Source organism: Nesoenas mayeri (genome assembly GCF_963082525.1).
Source record: "Nesoenas mayeri genome assembly, chromosome: 3".
Lineage (NCBI taxonomy): Eukaryota > Metazoa > Chordata > Aves > Columbiformes > Columbidae > Nesoenas > Nesoenas mayeri.
The window spans coordinates 77801653-77820221 of record NC_137544.1 but is presented as its reverse complement, the minus strand read 5'-3'; the positions used below and the strand labels follow the sequence as shown (position 1 = coordinate 77820221).

Sequence of the window (18569 nt, the reverse complement as noted above, 5' to 3'; positions counted from 1 at the left end):
AAACAGAAACATGTCTTTCCTTAGGACTTTTGTTTTAAGGAAGTAATCTTAAAACATTAAATCAATTTAAACTTTAAATCTAGCTTCCAAATTCATCACATTCTTAATTAAATCTTCAGCAGCTGAAATGGTTGTTAAACATCTTAAGATTATGTGTTCAACATCGTCAAATGTTTATTGTGCAATCATGATAAAAATGTATAATCTTTAAAAAAAGAGGTTTCAGATGTTTTTAAGCAGCTTTGAACTTAATTAAAAGTAGTTAAGGAGATTGGAAATGGTATTTAAGGGATGGCCTGTGGCATAGACTTCAACATGGAGAATGAGGTAGCACATAAATTGTGAGCTGAGTATTACTGTACTATTTATACAGAAATAGCTTCTTTGGCCTTTCCAGTGGGTCTAAACAGCTTCCATATTGGTTTCAGCTTAGCTGAAACATTAATAAAGGGCATGAATGCAACAGTACCCTCTCTGCTCATTCCTCTAAATGACTGTCATATTGATTGAACTGCTGAGACTCCTTAACGTTTTGGTGGGGAAGTTCTGCCCCGATCGTGCATAGAGCTGGTTTGTGTCAATCTCGAGCTATACAGAGATAAGATAACTACTGCATATGTGAGGAAGGAAATCTGAGGTTGTTTTTCCTCTTCTGCCCTCCAGGAATATATATATATATATAAAATATATATATATAATGTTAGACATGTTCAGAGGTATCCTAACTAGGATATTTTTTTTTAACAGGTCCCTTATTCAGTGCAAATATGTCCCTCACTTTCTACGTCAACAATTTGAAGATTCGTCAGCAGATCCACTCCCAGAAAAGATGAGAGAATCAGTGGTAAGACCTTTTATTTCATTACTTTCTATTCAAAGCTCTCTCCCACCTATTTTCCCTACTGAGGAACCTTTTAAATATTCTCATTTAGTAATTTAAATATTTAAATTACTAAAAGCACAGAAAATGTTCCTTTAAATCCACAGATGAAAACTTAGAGAAGTTCTAGATCTTCTTTCCAGTGAGGCTGGAAGGGAGAAGGGGGGATATTGCATTTCTCCTTTCTGAAGGGTTCCATTAAAGGCCTTAGCAACATTGATTCCTTGATGTGGTTGATGTGCTCACAGAGCTTAGGGAATGTGACATCTCATCCTGGTATTCAGAGAGTTAATGCAGGTTCTGTGCATAGAGTTACAGCCTGGCAACCTGGTGTGTACAGGGTAGGCTGGTTTGTTTAGCAAGCCTTCAAAAAGATGAGCAGTCCTGCCCAACTCCTTTTCTCTGTTGAAGGGAGACAGGATTTGGTCCGCAGGATTACGTGTGTTTAAAGCAGCCCTTATTAATTCTTCTTCTAGGGCTAGGTGTGGACCTGGTTTTCAGGAATGTTTTTTTCTTTGCCAGGAAGTACTCTTTTGACTGTATACTCTCTGCCCCAGTAAAACCAAGTGGAGCACAGACCAGACTTGGAGATGGAAGAAGCATTTGGAACTTCAGTATGAGAGAGGGAGGTCCAATGCCAAGCATTGCTGTCTCATCCTCTCTTCTGTTCTTGGCAGGACGTTTATTTCCTACTGTCTGGCACTTAGCTCTCAGTTTGTGTCAGCTCATTTCCCACTTCAGCTTGAACATCCAAAGTGACCCATCTCCCTTTTTTTGTCTTTTTATGTTAAAAAAATTCCCTAACTGTTACCCAATGGAGGCTGATCTTATGAAGAGTTCATGTGAAAGATGGTGAAGTTCACAGAAGTGTTAAGGCATGTTTGACATTTCTTAAAATCATGAACTATCCTACTGCCCAGCTGTCAGGCAGCCCTTCTTCCTGACCACATCCCTAATGTCTGCATCTGAGCATTTGCAATCTAGGCAATTATTCCTAAATTCCTGAATGCTTGCACAAGCAAGGAGTGTTCAGAGAGTGCCTCGAAGACGGACTGCCTTTTTGTGACCCTTAGGCGTGACCTGACAGTCCACAGTGCCTAATGGTACAGGTTGCTAGAGTGGTAGCTGGCCTGGCCTCCAGATGTTGCTTCAAAGGGGTACATCTCTTCTGTACATCTTGAATTAGTTGTCGAGCATTGTATAGTGTGTTAGACAACCTACATTCAGTATGAGTTGATCCCACACTACCAGTGTTTTCTGCTTTTCTTTGCTAAGCTGCTACTTAGATTATTTTCTACTATGTATAATGTTATTTTAACATGCTTACTCTAATAAACATATCACAATCTTATGTGGGTCTTATTTATTGTTGCTTGTATTGAGCTACAGTTTCTTGCAAACTAAACTGTTTGCAACAAGGTCACACTGCAATATGAATGTCCAGCTAGTAGCAGAGCAAAAAATCAAGGATCTGTGTTAAAGTTTTGCTATATTTCATGTTATTTCTGGTGTGTAGGTTACTGCCCCAGTTCATTGTCAGTCCTTTCTTGTACATGGGCACTGTATGGCAGATGTAATGGAAAGTTTTGTGTTCCCTGGTATTTGTATCTCCCTTGTATCTTTTGTTGATAGTGCCCTTCTTGGAGCAGGACAAAGTCTGATCTCATCTGTTCTGCAAATGGAGCCTTGCCAGTGGACTCAAGCAGTTGCTGTCTCTGTCCACTTAACTAGTTGCATTTCATAGTGCAGAGGGAAACCTTGAGCAAGGCTTCAATATATTGAAAACAAAACAGACAAACAAAAAAAAACACAAAAAAAGCCCCCAAAATCTGGAACAAATTTGCATCTGAGATTCTGGCTGTATTTTCAAAGCAGAGTTATGCTGCAGTCTCTTGACCTATTTTTTTATGTCAGTAACCTGGACAGGGATCTGATGTCTGTATTAACACCCTTGCCATGTGGTTCAACTGCACTTGGGCCCTTGAGCCACTGGGGCAGAGGATGCAGAAGAGCAGGAAGGACTGTGTTGGGACTGGCCAGATATAGGACTTCAGTTCTTCTCACCTTGTCTCATTCCTGTCATGTTTTACCAGTGCTTTTTTTTTTTTTTTGCCTTTAATTAAGTGGGATTCCTGGCACCTTTTGCTTTCCAGGATGTACCTGGTTTTGAGGATTGGCACTTTTCTGTTCACTTGATAGTCCATGCTGCTGCTTTTAGATGCTGCTTTACTTCAGTGTTGCTGGGCCTTGCTCGTTCTTTACCTCTGTTCAGGCTTCTCTGTCTGTATAAAACCTGTAAGCAAATGTGTTTGCTTACCATGTCAATTAGCAGTGCTAGTTCTTTCACATTGGGAGATATCTTGAAGAAAGAGAGGGCAATTTCTGATTAATGCAGGCTCTTTGTCTAAGCCCTGTGTTATCTGGTACCTGTGTCTCATTTAAACACAAACCAGTTCACCAGGAGACTCCCACTGCTGTCTCAAAGTGTGGTACTAATAGAGGAAGTAGGGAAGAATTGAGGCAAGAGAAAATGCATATGCCTCAGATTTGAGGAGCACAATCAAGACAGTCTCTGCTGACTTGCTTCAGCAACAGAGATCATGTTTAGGATATAGGACTCAGCTGACTTTTAAAAGCCAATTTTAAATAGCTTCCAGAACTTCTGCAAGGGGATCTTCAAACAGTTCAGAAACTGGGTGAAACAATATGTCAGTATTTGAAGATTTTGTGGTGGTAGGTTGTTTTCTTTTTTCCTATTGGAGTGTTCCTCTGCAAAGAGAGTATTTTGAATACTCTGTCAGTGGCAAGAGATGGAAGGTTGCAACAAAAAGAATGCCCTAGTGTATATACAGACACACAGTCTGAAAGCAAGCAAAGTTAATATTGAAAATTAATGTGTTGTAGTCTGTAGTGACTTTTCATTGATGTTAGGAATAATAAATACAGCATCTCTAATGTTTAGTTACATGACCTTTACTATTTTTCTTTGCTTGAATAGCTGTGTAAGAATTGCCAGCTTTGGAAGCCTGAATTATAAAGCAGCTGTGATGGATAATTGACCATTCAACTTTGAGAATGGAGCTTCCTGCCATTATAATTAATTTCTATAGGCATCCACATGGCTGATTACTAGATTAACCAGTGGCCTGAGGGTGCTAATGTGTTACATTCAGACTCAGCTTCCTTCCTGGCCATGAATACAAACATTCAGATAGCTAGTAAAAAGATTTGTACAAAGCTCCAAAAGGATAATTGAAAATAGTAATTTTTTTAAAAGTATCACTGTAGTGTATTTTATTTGCAAAATCTGCAAGGCATCAAATGTAGTGCTGTTGGTTTGGGGTTTCTTTTTTTCTTGAGTGTAAAATGTAGAGATTTTAACTGTTATCAGAACTTAGGTTTTCCACATTGGACCAGTTGCAATGAGGGATCAATCAAGGATCACATGGTAGGACTTTTCAACATTCAGTTCCTAAGCCTTGGGAATGGAATCCAATATCTTGCTTTAGACAATTGGGTTTAAATGCAGAATGGGGGGCAAAGCTGTGTCCAAGGCAGGTACGTGCTTTGCAGGAGCTGGCTGCCTTCAGCAGGAAGGTGGAAGCCTCAGAGCCACCCACAGCAGCCTGTAGGTGGGCGCCCAAGGTTTTTTCCTGGAAGATATCTCTGAGACCCCATCAGCCAAAGAGGTAACTACCCAGGGTCAGCTGTTTCCTGGGAGGCCCTGACCACTATGCCATGAAACAAAAGTGATTCCAGCCTAACTTTGTTTTAGAAGGGGAAAAAAAAACTGAAATTTTTGGGAAGTTTGAATGTATCTGCCACATCAAGAAGAAGCTCCTGTGGGGGCCGTTGTGCAAGTCAGCAGCTGAGCAATGCGGTTACATTTTGAAGCTGTTCTGTGCAAGGGCAAAAGGGCAAGTCTGGGCATGCATGAAACTGTAGACACTTTAGATGTTGCCAGAGTTGGAATGCAATTGTCAAATGTGGGTTCAAAAATTGAATAGTAAGGGTGCTTTGAAAGCACAGGCCTTTTCCTGCATAGGATTGTTAATATGTGTCGAAAGCAGTGAGAGCATCCTGAAACACACACTTGGAAACTCAGATGGAAAAGGTGACAAATATCAGTCCTGTGCAATATAATCTATGTAATTACAATTTGTTCCCCTTTGGTGACCTGGCCTGTGCATAGAATGGAAAGTTAGAATCCCACACCTGCCTGCCAGATGGCTATTATTATCACTTCTTCTGATTTTATAGCTGAATTCTTAATATTTGGTGTTTTTCTTAAAATGACAGCTTCTTCAGTCACCTGATTATGACAGAAATAAGTCATTTTAGTAGTAATCACAGAATCACAGAATGGGTGGGGTTGGAAGGGGTCTCTGAAGATCATCTGGTCCAACCCACCTGCTAAAGCAGGTTCACCCAGAGCAGATCACACAGGAATGTGTCCAGGCAGGTTTTGAATGTCTACAGAGAAGGAGACTCCACAATCTCTCTGGGCAGCCTGTTCCAGTGCTCTGGCACCCTCGAAGTAAAGAAATTTCTCCTCATATTCAGATGGAACCTCCTGTGCTTCAGTCTGTGCTTGTTGCCCCTCATCCTATCTTTGGGCACCACTGAAAGGAGTCTTGTGCCATCCTCTTGACACCCACCCTTGAGATATTTATAGGCATTGATAAGATCCTCTCTCAGCCTTCTTCAAGCTGAGTAGACCCAGCTCCTTTCTGGTTGTACAGAAGAGCTTGAAAATATGATTGGAGTGTGTTTGTTGTTCTTACTGGCTTGTTTTAGATTATTAAGTAGTTGGTTTCAGCTGTTCAGAAGATGATACTTGATGAAGACTTTTCATAATATCTATTCATAAAGGATCTGAAATAGTTCTGTAGAGATCTGGCACTGCTTAATGTTCTCAGATGCTGTACTTTACAAGCTAAGTGCATGTACTGGAAATAATTTTTTTAACCTTTCAACGTTTTTTAAGGATATTGCATATAACATCTATGTAAATACTTCTGCTTCATGTAGATTTTGTATGCAATATCTTTAAAAAAATTAAAAGGCTAAAAAAAATATTTCCATTACATAAATTGGTAATAGTTCCCTTATCCATCTTTATCGGGGTTTTGACCATGGTTTTTCAGTATTGTCCCGCATACTAAAACCACTGGATTTAGAGATGGATACAAAACTTGCTAGTGAGAGAAGGTCTGAACTGAGCAGAGAGGATCTGCAGGGACAGATTAGTCTTCAAGGTTTGCTCAGAGAAGAGAAGGCCTTTGCCGGGAAGTCCCCCATGTTGCGCTCCTCCTGTTGCATATGGCAGCCAAGGAGCAAGGCCAGCAGGCCTATGTTTTGACAAGATGGTCAGGAAGAGTTAGGAAGACCTAAACTCTGCTCCTGCACCTTGCCGCCTGTGGTCCGTGCGGAGCAGGGGGCTGTGTCTGGAGAGGGCCCAGCTCTGGGAAGGGAGGGAGCGCTGTTCCTCTGGAGCTACGTGCTCCTGAGCAGCCTGCAGAAGGGAGTGACAGCCCTGATGCCTGGAGAATTCAGCTAAATGGGATCGGAGCTTCCTGGGACAAAGCAAAAGTACTTCTTGAGCCTGAAGGCTTTATAGTCCTGTTGCATTTCAAAGGCCTGCTGCAGCAAGGGGAAGTGCTGATGCTTGTGACCTTTTACTAAGAAGCATCTTTCATAACAGGGAGTGATAGGCAGCCTAAATATAGTGGTTGCTACCAGCTTCCCCTGTAATTCGCAACCCTTCTGTTCACTTGTTCTGCTTGCTTTCTTTTTATCTCCCTTGCTCATAGGTTTGCTATCCCATCGTTATTTTAGTTTTCTTTCTTTTTCTCTGATGAGATACATGGAGACTACCTAGATTGCAACACCAGGAAAACAGATGAACTTCTAATTCTAACAAAAGTGTTGCATTTCACATGTGGTTTCTATATGTCCTTGAATTAAAGCATAAGTCAGTTTCTAGAAGAAGAGCTGTCAATAGTTAGTCATGTGAGAACTTAGCAGTCGTACTGAGTGATGAACTTCAATGTCCCTCTCATAAATCTAAGACAAGATTTTCATTTATTCACAAAGATGTTTGGGTGACCTCTGAAGTACAATTCAGAAGATCATACAGTTCACAAGCTATCTTGTTTATTTGTTTACTCAGAATGACATTTTAATCCTAAGAAAAACAGGCTGGAAACACAGTGCTATTTTCCAATATTTAGAAACAAAATTACTCCTGCCCCAGTTATAGATCTTCATGGAAAAGCAGATGTGTCCTTTCGTTATCATTCAGTGACACTAGAAAAAGACCTTGTCTGAAATCCATAAAATCTTGCTGAAATTTGGCTTCCGATACAAAAAATCAGAGAATGGGACATCTCACTTTAGAACATAAATGTATTAACTACGTGTCTCTGAAGACATTACTGAAAAGCATGAGTCATTTCAGTAATGGTAGAGAAAGTGAATCTGAAAAAATTTTAATGCTTTCAAATAGGAAATGGAACCAGAATTTTGATTCTCAAAAATAATAAAGTCGTAATGTAAAAGAGTTCTATTCCTTGAACAGAATCAGACTCAGTATGAAAATGTATTGCTTTCATTTCTCCAATCTTAAAACTACGTTATTTAAAAATATAATTTAAAATCAGGCATCATGAATTTAAATGTGATTACTTTGACAAACCTAAAGTGTGAAGAAATAAATTCCTGAAGCAGAATGGAGAAAATACATTTTTATAAGGCAGTGCTGATCAGCCTTATCACAATGCAGGCTGTGAGTAACTGGGAACAGAGTTGTTTACTTTGGTTAAAATAGTGCCTTACTAATTTTATATAAAATAATTATTTTCACAGAAAGAAATCTTGAAATCGGATCTCATCGTCTGCACAGCGGCTGCTGTTCTGTCATTTGCTGTCAGTGCCAGTACTGTGTTTCTATCATTAAGGGTACGTATCTAGCCTTTCCCTTCCCCCCCTGCCTCCTCTCCAAGGGTATTATCTCCTTTAGGGAAAACTGCAGGATGCTTTAACTGGAAACAATAGAGATTTTACGTGGAGAAGTTAGTAAAGATTTATTTACTGGCCATGATATCGTTTTTTGTTGTTTTTTTTTTTAAATGTGGTGAGAGAGTTTATGGATATTTGTATTTCAGTGTTACTTATTTGACGTCTCTTTCCTTGAACCTCTGCATGTCCACAGCGCTTTTATAATGTGGAACTTGGGAACAGAATTAATAAATCTGATCACTTGCCTTTTTTCCTCCAGCTAGAGAGGAAAAAATTGCTTAATTGTGTGCGAAATACGTGTTTCAAAATCCATATCCACTTGTGGAGTCAGAGTTTGAACATAGGCATAACAATTAATTGCATAGAAATACAATTATGTATAGGAACTGTTAAAAAATATTTTAAGAAGTTTTATATGAAAGTATTGTTTGCAAATTATAACCATGTTTTGTTTTCTCTTTTGGCCCAGCCATTTCTGAGCATTGTCCTGTTTGCTTTAGCATGGACTGTGGGGTTTGTAACACATTACGTGCTTCCTCAGCTTCGCAAGCATCATCCCTGGCTGTGGATCTCCCACCCCATACTTAAAAGCAAAGAGCACCAGCAACGGGAAGTGAGAGGTTTGTAATAAAACAATGGATGCAATGACTTGAAGCTTGTCTTGGTTAAAAAAAAAATATAAAGTAAATCCAGGAGGAACAGATCAGGGAGAATAAATTATGCTTTACATTTCTCTCTTCTGAATAGCATGAATACACCATCACTTCCATTTTTTCCCCCTGATCACCAGCAAATCTGTGAACCTGTAGTTGTCTCCTGAGACCACTGCACAGAAGGGCTAAGGCTGTCTAGTCCAGGTCCTCTGCTCAGAGCAGGGCCAACTAGAGCAGTGTGCTCAGGGCTGTGCCCGGTTTTTAATATCTTCAAGCATGGAATCCTTTTTAGACAGCCTGTTCTAGCACTCTTATTGTGCTCACTCTAAGAAAGGGGGGTGTGTGTGTGTATGGATTTTAGCATGGGGGTTTTTGTTGTGTTTTGTTTGGGGATTTTGGGGGTGGGGGGTAGGATGTTTGTCTCTTGTTTGTTTGGGGTTTGTGTTGGTTTTTTTGTTTTGTTGTTGTTTTGGTTGGTTTGGTTTTTTTGTCTGTTGAAATGGAATTTCAGTTTGTGTCCATTTCCTTTTGTCCTGTCACTGTGCACTAGTGAGAACAGTCCGGCTCCATCAACTTTACCCTCCCCATCATGTATTTGTATCCCTAAAATGCCCTGAATCAAGCATTAATCAGATGCCCCCTGAGCCTTTTGAAGTCTAAGCAGTCCCAGCTCTCTCAGCCTCTCCTCTTATGTCAAATGCTCCTGTCCCTTAATCATCTTACTGTCCCTAAGTGGCCTTTCACAAGCCATTGTCTGTTCAGCCTTTTGCTTTTACATTACAGTACTGTTACTTGCTGTGTTGCTTGATATGTTATAGTTCACGCTCAATACATTGGCATTTTATATAATTTAAAATGATTGATGAAATTGAGGCAGAATTTTTTCTACTTTTGACATATAACTATGTATTATTTGAACAGCATGGGTAGTGCAGCTTAAGAATTCTAATTTCCATAATAACACTTTTAGGGAAACATTAAAATGGAAAGGAATTGAAAAATTTTCTTCAAAATTTGTTCTTGCTAATGTCTGCTGGCTTCAGTGAGTGGTGCCCACATACATACGAGTATCAGTAAATATTTTAGTATGTCGAGGTCTGATTTCCAGTTCTGATACAGTAATTTCTGCAAGCAGACGGTACATTTTGAGAAGCACAGCTTTTTTTTTTTACCCCCAAGCTCTCATCTTGCCTTTGCTACCAGTCAAAAGCTTGCTTGTCATTTCTTGATGGATCCTATGCCTTAATCATTCCCAATATGTTCCTGAGGTGTTTGAAGACAGTGTTGTCAGAACACAGTCTGCTGAGGGACTTTAGTCTGTTCTTCAACTAGACAACAAAAGAGTTCAGATCACTCTCTGCAAAACCATGCATTAAGGATTTAAATCTTATCTTAAAAAATTCATGTCTTTCAAAGTGATTACTTTCCAAAGAAGGCTTGAGTATGAGAAAAGTACTCAGGAGACATGATTGAAGGTTGACTTTTAGCTTTTAACGCAATATGCCAAGGGAAGTGTAGTAGAAATATAAATCTTGTTTTAAGGATCATGTCCAACTGAAAACATTGTTCAGGGCTTCTTCTCCCTGATAATCAGTAATTCTGATGAATACCCAAGTTTTATTATTTGTTACATCAATTAATCATAAAAGACTACTGTAGTATTTCTTTCCCTTGTCCTGATTAGGTCTGTCTTCATTAGTCAGAAAACATTTTTTTCCTAAATGCAATGACTCAGCTTTTGAAAAGGTTGAGGGTAGAGATCTGCCAGACTGATCTCCGCAGATGGGTTTCCTTCTGCTTTGAGATCAGCTGCATTTCCCATTCTACCTGCTGTGGGCAACAGGCTTTTTTCCTTTTTTTGCAATCCTCATTTTATATGTGGTCCATTTCTACACTGTGGGGCTTAAGTGTTATTGCAGTCTACCCGGTATTGTGTGTTAAAAAAACGAGTATATATATATATATATATATATATATATATATATATATACGCACACACATTTCAGTCCCTTAGGCTGCTGCAGAGGCTTTTTATCATGTTCTGAGATGAGACAGGCTGAAGAAAAGGTTGTGTAATCCCTTTGATAGATATGTCTGACAGGCTGTCTTATTTCTTTTACCCTGTAAGAAAAATGTAGGAGCTGAACTTAAAGATTCCCTGTTTATACAGAAAGAGAAACTTGGAAAAGGATAGTATGCTGTAGTTGTCAGGCATGGACAATGAAGGGAGAAGTACACAAAACAAGATGTATGTAAGGAGCTTTTACTGTATAGAATTTAATTTTCAGCATCCCAATTTTTGACAAATGTAATGCTATGGGGAGACGGATGATTGTTTGCAATTAGACAAGCAGTTGGTAACGACAATTCCACAAGTCATTCCTGGCTTTGTTTCATAGACTTTGGATGAGCTGCTCAAACTTTCAGGCCTTGAACAGAATCACAAGTATCAGACCAGTTCTGATGATACCCCTGTGGGATAACTCATTTATTGCTTGTCATTGTTTTGCCTGACTGCAGGAATAAAGGCTGAGGTCAAGATGTATGAGCTTATGGTATAATAGATGTATAGAAAGTAGTGCTGGACTGAGTGAGAAATAAACCCTGGAACATGAGACACAATTTTTCTAATCTACTTCTTCCCACCACTGCTTTTATACCTCACAGATTCACATAAGCCATTTTTAAAGCATGCACATCTTTCCCTGGGCCTCCTCTGAATGTGATCTCTCTGCACTGTCTGCACACATCACTCTCTGCTCCTGTAGCTGCCTTCTCTTTGGTCTGCGTGATATGCACATCTCTTTATTCAAGCTTGAGTTCTTAACACAGAGCTCAGCTTTGGGCAGCTGAATGAAGTTCTTGAGTGGAGCTCTGGGAGTAATTTGTAGTTCAGGAGGAGGAGAGAGGAACAGAGAAAAACAGCTAAGTTCCAAACTGGACATTTTGCTGCGTGTATGAACTTTTAGGAGCTGGCCTTTAGGTAATAAGAAGAGGAAACATTTTTACATTATAACAGGAAACAGAAGTTGATAATATTTTCTGAAGGCAGATTTTTGCAAGAGTGTCAGCTTAAGATACTGGCAAAGCATGACTTAAATCTAATTTAGAAGGATTGCTTTTAGATCTTTTCTCTTTGAACATATACAATACACAACTGTGCCTGTAGAACAGGCAAATCTGATGATTCAGCATGTAGCATGTCTTTGCCTGTCATTGAAAAGGTATGTGTGGGAGGGTGGGATGTGTATATGTAATTATTTTCATTCCTTCAGGGAAGAGTATTGGAGATTCAGTAGCTGACATTGTTATTTCTGAGTCAATATCAAGTTCTGCCTTTTTGCATTCACTGTTTTTTCCAATAACCTTGTCAATCTGCGCTCAGTTGAGAATAAAGACATTATTTTTGTCTATACACAAGTGTTTCTGCACTCAGTTCACCTATGTTGTCATAGCAGTTGAACTGCACAGAGCATTTAGTTCTTGTTTAATACTCATATTAAGCACTGTCATGTCATTAGAAAACTCCACTGCATACAAAAATATATTCTTTACTGATGATTAATGTAATCCTGGCAGATACTTTTTACAATGGCTGTTTAAGTGTTTTGAGAAATATCTATGACAGTTTCTAGCTCCTGTTAATTCTTCAGTCAATAGAGCTGAAAGGATATTTCATTTATCAGTGATGTCAATGATACTTTGAAGTCTAATGAACATCATTTTGCCACTATAAGATGGGAAAGGAGATGCACAGAGTTCAAATGTGGTTTCCTAGGTCACCCACCAGGTCAGTGCCAGAGCAGAAGAGGGTTTCTCTGGAGCCATTACATCACTAAAAGCGCTATTTAATATAGTGACTAGTAATTCGATTATGTAGAAACTACCATCAAGCATGTACCATCTCCTATTGTTTCTGAGCATTTCTCATGAGTGCAGTTACAAGCAGCAAAACAGATGCTCTAAATTCAGAGAACAAAATTATTTCTCTATTGCAAAAGAATTATGAATTCTTTTGTTTCATGTTGGCTGATATTTATTATTGTGACCTAACTTATTTCTTCTACAGTATTGCAGTGCAAAAATGCTGCTAATTCGATGAAATGATCTGTTATCTGAATTTCTATTTCAGATGCTGCTCATTTGATGTGGTTTGAAAGGCTCTATGTGTGGCTTCAATGCTTTGAGAAATACATCTTGTATCCAGCTATAATACTGAATGCCCTCACCATTGATGCTTTCTCAATTAGTAAATACAAGAAGCTTGGTACACAGTAAGTAGGTTATAACTCAAAACATGTGATTAGTAGAATATTTGGGATTAGACAGAAGACTGAGAAATGAAATTTGTTTCTTGAATAAGTCTGCTTGTCACAGTTTGCTTTTGTGCATTGTAAGTTAAGTATACAATAATCATTGGCGTTGCTGAAAGAGAAAAGCAAAACTACTTTAGCACATGCTAAGACATGACTCCAGTGAGGAGAGAGAAATTAAAAGATTACAGAGCTATATATAGATATACACGGAATGTCTAAATGTCAATTAAAAGCAAGACACACTACACCAGGCTGCAGGTGTGTGGGCTTAAACACAGTGGGATAATGAGAATTAATCAGATAAAAATGAGAAATCTAGGCTGGATATCAGGAAACATTTTCTAACTGAGGATTTTTAAGACTACAATGTAGTCTCCCAAAGGAGTTATCAGAAGCTTCACCACACAAGTCTTTTAAGGCGAGACTGAATAAAATATTCAACAGTGTAGAATGATGGTTAGTCCTGCAATAGGAGTGGTTTGAAAAAGGTAAGGATACAGAATTTTCCAAAGTCTGATGTCTCTGATATTAAGCAGAAGTGCTGATGCTGATCCATGGTCTCACAGTATGATCCCTGCAGACAGCCTTTTATGGGAAATATTTTGGTCAGTGAGTTGCTTACTGCAGATACTCAGCAGGCTTAGTGACTGCAGAATCTCCAGTGAGCAGAGTTTCTGCAGTGTTTTTATCAGCATGACAGTGATGCAGATGATAAAAACAACAAAACAGCCTGTGTCAAAGAAGGAAGGTTCCAGTAGCAGGAAAAACTGCTGGAGCGGAAGGGGAGTTCCTCAGTGCTAATAATAATTTAGAGAAAAGATCTTAGATGTAAAAATCGTGTGTTGTTTTAATTATTCTTCTCTCTTGAAGAGCAAACAACTTTAAGGACTACACAACTATAAGGAAAAGGTGGTTCCTGCTTTTAGGGGCTGAAACTAGAACTAAGTCAGGAGTCAAATTTTCTGCATGTTCTTCCGAAACAACTACTTTTCCAGAGGGACTCTCAGCAGTCACTCAGGGGTGGCATGTGTAGTTCCCAATTGACCCTTTTCCCCCCGGCACTTGGGAGATGCTCAGGCCAAGGTGCTTCAGGAGTTTACAGGTTTTGTCCAGTGTGAAACCGAGTTCATGCTCATCCCTCTCCTTGGTTCTGCAAGACTGGGAGAGCTAAAAAGTAATCAAAATTTCATTTGTCTGTCAGCAGACGTGACTGAATACATGCACAGGGCAAATATGTAGGATAGGGAAGGTGCTATTTTTACATAGTCATTCCTCCAAGCCAGATGGCACTTTAAAATCTCACCTCCCTCAAGCGTTCAGAAGTAGTGAGTCAGTCCCCCAGAATCTTGAGATTAAACAAAGTAATTACATTTGTCTGTCTCTCATTGTTTGGCCTGTAGGGGAATACCATGACAGTCCTTTCCTTCTCCCATCCGCCTTGTTGTCTGTGTGATCACCTTGGATTTCAAACCTGTGTTTTGTGCTTTTTATTGTAACTGAGGTCTATCCACAACATTCCCTGTATCCCTTCTTCTCTGGCACTCCTTTAATATGCTTCCCCTACAGCTGCCATGTAAATGCTACACATCCTCGGATTCTACCTCTTTCTCTTCAACTCTGTAAGCCTCTGAGGCATCCTGGAGTCTCCTTGCTCCTTCCATATACAGTGTTACTGAGGCTTGTACTTCTCTGCTTTAATACCTAAATACATTTTCTGTTGCTGGAACGTTCCTTAGTTGTTTACTGCACAAGGATCAGACCACATCATACCTTAGAGAAGGGAAGACGGCATTCTCCTGCTCTGTGTCTGGAAGTGTCTGGGCTGGTAGCTTTTGCGTGGTTTGATTTTTGGAAGTTTTTCTCCATTTGAATATATTTTTGTAAAGAAGCTTCCCTCTTGCTTTGTGATATAAAGGACTGGAGTGGTTTGCTGGTTGAGGAGGCAGAACAGCTCCTTCACAGTCAGGAGTTTGCTTGAGCTTTCCAGAACCCAATCTGCTGGTTATTAATGGGACTCATGCTGACAAGTGGAAAAGCCTGCCTGTGTTACCTGCCACAGAGGCTTCAGAAATAAGCCCCTCTTTTTCTCTCTCTTGCTTTCTGCTGAGAGTTAAGGCCTCAGGAGGAGCATCTTGGGTGGCAATATCTTTAAAGAAGAAAGGTAATAAGCAAATTATTTACTGTTATCCCTGAGACCATTATTTTATAAAATGTCTTTTTTTTTTGGTGAAATTTTCTGCATGTTATTTGATTCAGTGAGGGAAAAAGTCTTCCTTTTGCTCTATGATCTGTAAGTTTTCCATGTGAAAATTCCTCCGTGTTGCAAGAATTTTCTTCTTTCTGAAGACTGCGAGATCCAACCGGTTCACATGAGACACACTGGGATGGTTTCTAGTGGCTTCAGAATCTATTTAGCTTAGTTGCTAGGTTTTCCATTCAGAAATCTGTGGCAAATTGAAAAGAACAGATTTGACAAGGTGAGAAATAAGGTCGGCTTGGCATTTCATTCAAACAGTGATGTCCTGGGGATCTTTTAGAATGACCTGCACTCAAATAAAGGTGCATTTGTGTTACAGAAGAAACACAGTAATGAATAAATGCCACATAAAGTCAGCCTAGAAATGTGCAGACTTATGAGCCGTGCTAGAATGATGAAAACCTGTTTAGAGCTTTCTGGACTGTCGAATGTCAGTCATGGCAGCAGCTCTTCTCCTGGTGCACAGCAGGATGGAAGAGAACCTTCCATGTGTTTTGCAAATACTTGGCCTGCTTTGAGTCACTCATTATGAATTGAAGTCCCCTCCCTTTTTTTTACCAACATCAAAAAGACAATGCATGTCCCAAAAAGTTAATGTGTTTAATTTACTGAAGAGAAATCACCTGGCTCTCAATTAACAGGGAGTTACTCGTACATGACTATTAGGTTTTGTTAGCCTTTTTGGGAGTAGATTCAGTATGGTTCTTGGGCATCACAGTGCAAAACTGCAATCTCAATGTACTTGCTTAATTGCCAGAATGCCCTGAGAGTACCTAACATCACTCCTGAATTTTACCTTATTCATTAGGAGGCTTGAGATATACTTCTGTTAAGCAACTACCAGGCAGGCAGAGGCTATGGGAGGTTTGCTCTTAAATCCTCCTACTTTGGTGGTAAGGAAATTCTTGAAGGAGTGGGGAATCATGTGTTTCAGTTCCTGCTCCTGACCCTGTTTCTGTGGTTATTGGATAAAATACAGAACCATATAAGTGTTCATGGTCTGGAGCCCATTACTGTGTCACATTTCAGGGGAGTGGTCGTCTACCCAGGTGATCTAAAAATAAGTGTGTCTGAGACCTTTCTGGGATCTAGGCTGTATTATCAAGAGATCAAAATTACTGTCCAAGCAAGACCATCTTTATGATTCTGTTAAGTATCTTAAAAATCTGAACAACCTCAAATCTCTGTGTTCAGATATATATCTAGAAACCGGAGCGTGGTTTTTGTTTTTTATTCAAGGGGTGCCAACATATTATTTCCATCTTTCCTTCTCGTGTAGTTGTATTTTCTTTTCTTACACAGAAAACTGTGGTTTTCTGGAGAGTTAAGAGGAACGTTATTTTTTGAGATATAGCAGCAAGCACTTTAATCTTAAAAGACTGGACTTTCGATTTTCTGTGTGGTCACTTTCTATTTAGAGTTCTCAGCTTGATTTTGTTCTCTTGAATATAATAAGGGAGAGTAAAATGCAGGCTGCACACATTTTACAACACATAGATGAACACACAATTTCTTTTCATCTGATGAAGTAGTTACTATATAGAACAGATGACCTTCCAATTAAGAACAATGGTTAAGAATTTCAAGCATTTCACATCTGTGTGTGTTTCTATCCAGAATTTTGACATTGTGTGTAATGAAATTATGAGAATAATTATAAACTCTGTCATCAAGTGAAATTTCTAGTAATAAAAACACTGGAATGAGTTCAAGTTTGGTTTTTTTTTTTTTTTCCCCTCAAATTACTGTCATGTATTAATGGAAGTGCTAAGGTATTTCCAAAACTGAAATGTTAAGAGTTATACAAAAATATCCTTTCTGGATTCTTGGTTTTTAATAGTCAATACTACTGGTTTTAGTACAGAGTTCTTTCTTTGTTACAGATTAGAAGTGTGTGATAATGATAAGGGAAAAAAATGAAGTTGCGTGTGGGTAAAATAAATCTGATTATTAAAAGAACATAGGATGACGATCAGAAATTAATAAAATGTGAATATCAGAAATTAAAATCTGTAGATTTAGATATATTTAGCAATCTAAAATACATCTGGTACAGCTATTTGTATTTAAGAGCTTCATAATGTAATGCTTTATGACTTTGACTAGGTTTTCTTTCTGCCTTTCTTACAGCTGTGATATTATCCTGATAACAGTTGCTGGGATGAAACTCCTCCGCTCCTCATTCTGTAATCCCATTAATCAATTTGTTACATTGAGCTTTACTGTAATCTTCTTTCGATTTGACTATAGAGACATTTCAGAAAATTTCTTGCTGGATTTCTTCATGATGTCCATCGTGTTTCATAAGGCAAGTTTTATAGCTCCTGTCATTTCTTTGGAAAATTTCATAGCTTTATACAACTTTTCAGTGTCTCTCTGCTGATCAGTGTGCAGTTGGATTTTTTAGAAGTAAAAGAATGAATATAGACATGGATTATTGGTACTATAGAAGAAAAAAAATCTAAGCTGAAAACAAGGTTCCAGCTAAATGTCTTTTCTGCTTTTGTGCAATGTTTTGCATTTACTTTGTGTTCACGTGTTGCTATAGAAAGTTCAGAAATGTTGTTTTCAAGAGGAGGAGGATCCTCAGTGAGCTGGAAAGAGCCTCTTGAGTCATTAGTGCAGGGCAGCCCTCCAGATCAATCACCTGGTGTTTTTATCGAGGTTTCCTTTGAATGCCTCTAGTGTTTGACTCAACAACTTCCTTTGGGAAATTAATACATTATCTAATCATCCTCATGATAATAAATGATTTCCTAATGTCAGCCTTAACATTTTTCTTTTCCTATTTTCAGTCTGTTATCCTTGTGATGCTGCCCTTAACCTTAACCTCAGAGCTCCTTCCTCTTTTACATTGTTAACTCTTGGAGTGTGCTCTACTTGAATTTACTTTAGAAAAAAACCAACTCTTTCTGCGTCAGTCGGATCAGGTCCTGTCCTGATTTGCTATATCTGCTGTTTCATTGAAAGAAGCACGTTTAACTGATACCTTGATAAAACACGAGAAAGTATTGGCAGCTTGCCTAAAGCTTTTACTAGTTCTTTTGTATCTTGTTTTGTTTTTAAACTTGTTGGTCCCCGATTGTGATAACATCTGATACATTTGTCTGAGGGTAACTCTGGTGAGGTGTTTTTTCCTCATTGTGTTTTTTTGTTGTTAGTTGGGTTTGGTTTTGTCAGGCTTGTTTGCTTGGCTTCTTTTTTTTTAAAATATTCCTACTATGTGTATGTCCCAGGTAGCACCACTTCATTTCTGAGAGGAGAAAGACAATGGAAGCTTTGTCCTTCCTAAGGAAAGGCCCAGTCTGTTGGTGTTATGTTGGGAGTTCCCAGTCATTCCAGCAAAGAACAAAGTGGAAGTTAAATGCTTTTCCTGGTTTATTTCTGTGCAGCTGTAAGGGAGGAGTAACAGCAGCTCAGTGATGGACATTGGGCTCTTTCTT

General features: G+C 38.9%; 1 protein-coding gene across 1 annotated transcript in view; it reads left to right on the top strand.

The window, feature by feature from the left end:
• PCNX2 (pecanex 2) overlaps nucleotides 1–18569 on the top strand; it is a gene marked incomplete at its 3' end in the record, with an annotated part of 150331 nt that overhangs the window by 63987 nt on the left and 67775 nt on the right. Inside the window, exons 17-21 of the mRNA XM_080342527.1 lie at nucleotides 748–844; nucleotides 7748–7840; nucleotides 8370–8520; nucleotides 12686–12827; nucleotides 17257–17434. Of these exons, the coding sequence (XP_080198653.1) occupies nucleotides 748–844; nucleotides 7748–7840; nucleotides 8370–8520; nucleotides 12686–12827; nucleotides 17257–17434 (661 nt within the window). The remainder of the gene's footprint in view (nucleotides 1–747; nucleotides 845–7747; nucleotides 7841–8369; nucleotides 8521–12685; nucleotides 12828–17256; nucleotides 17435–18569) is intronic.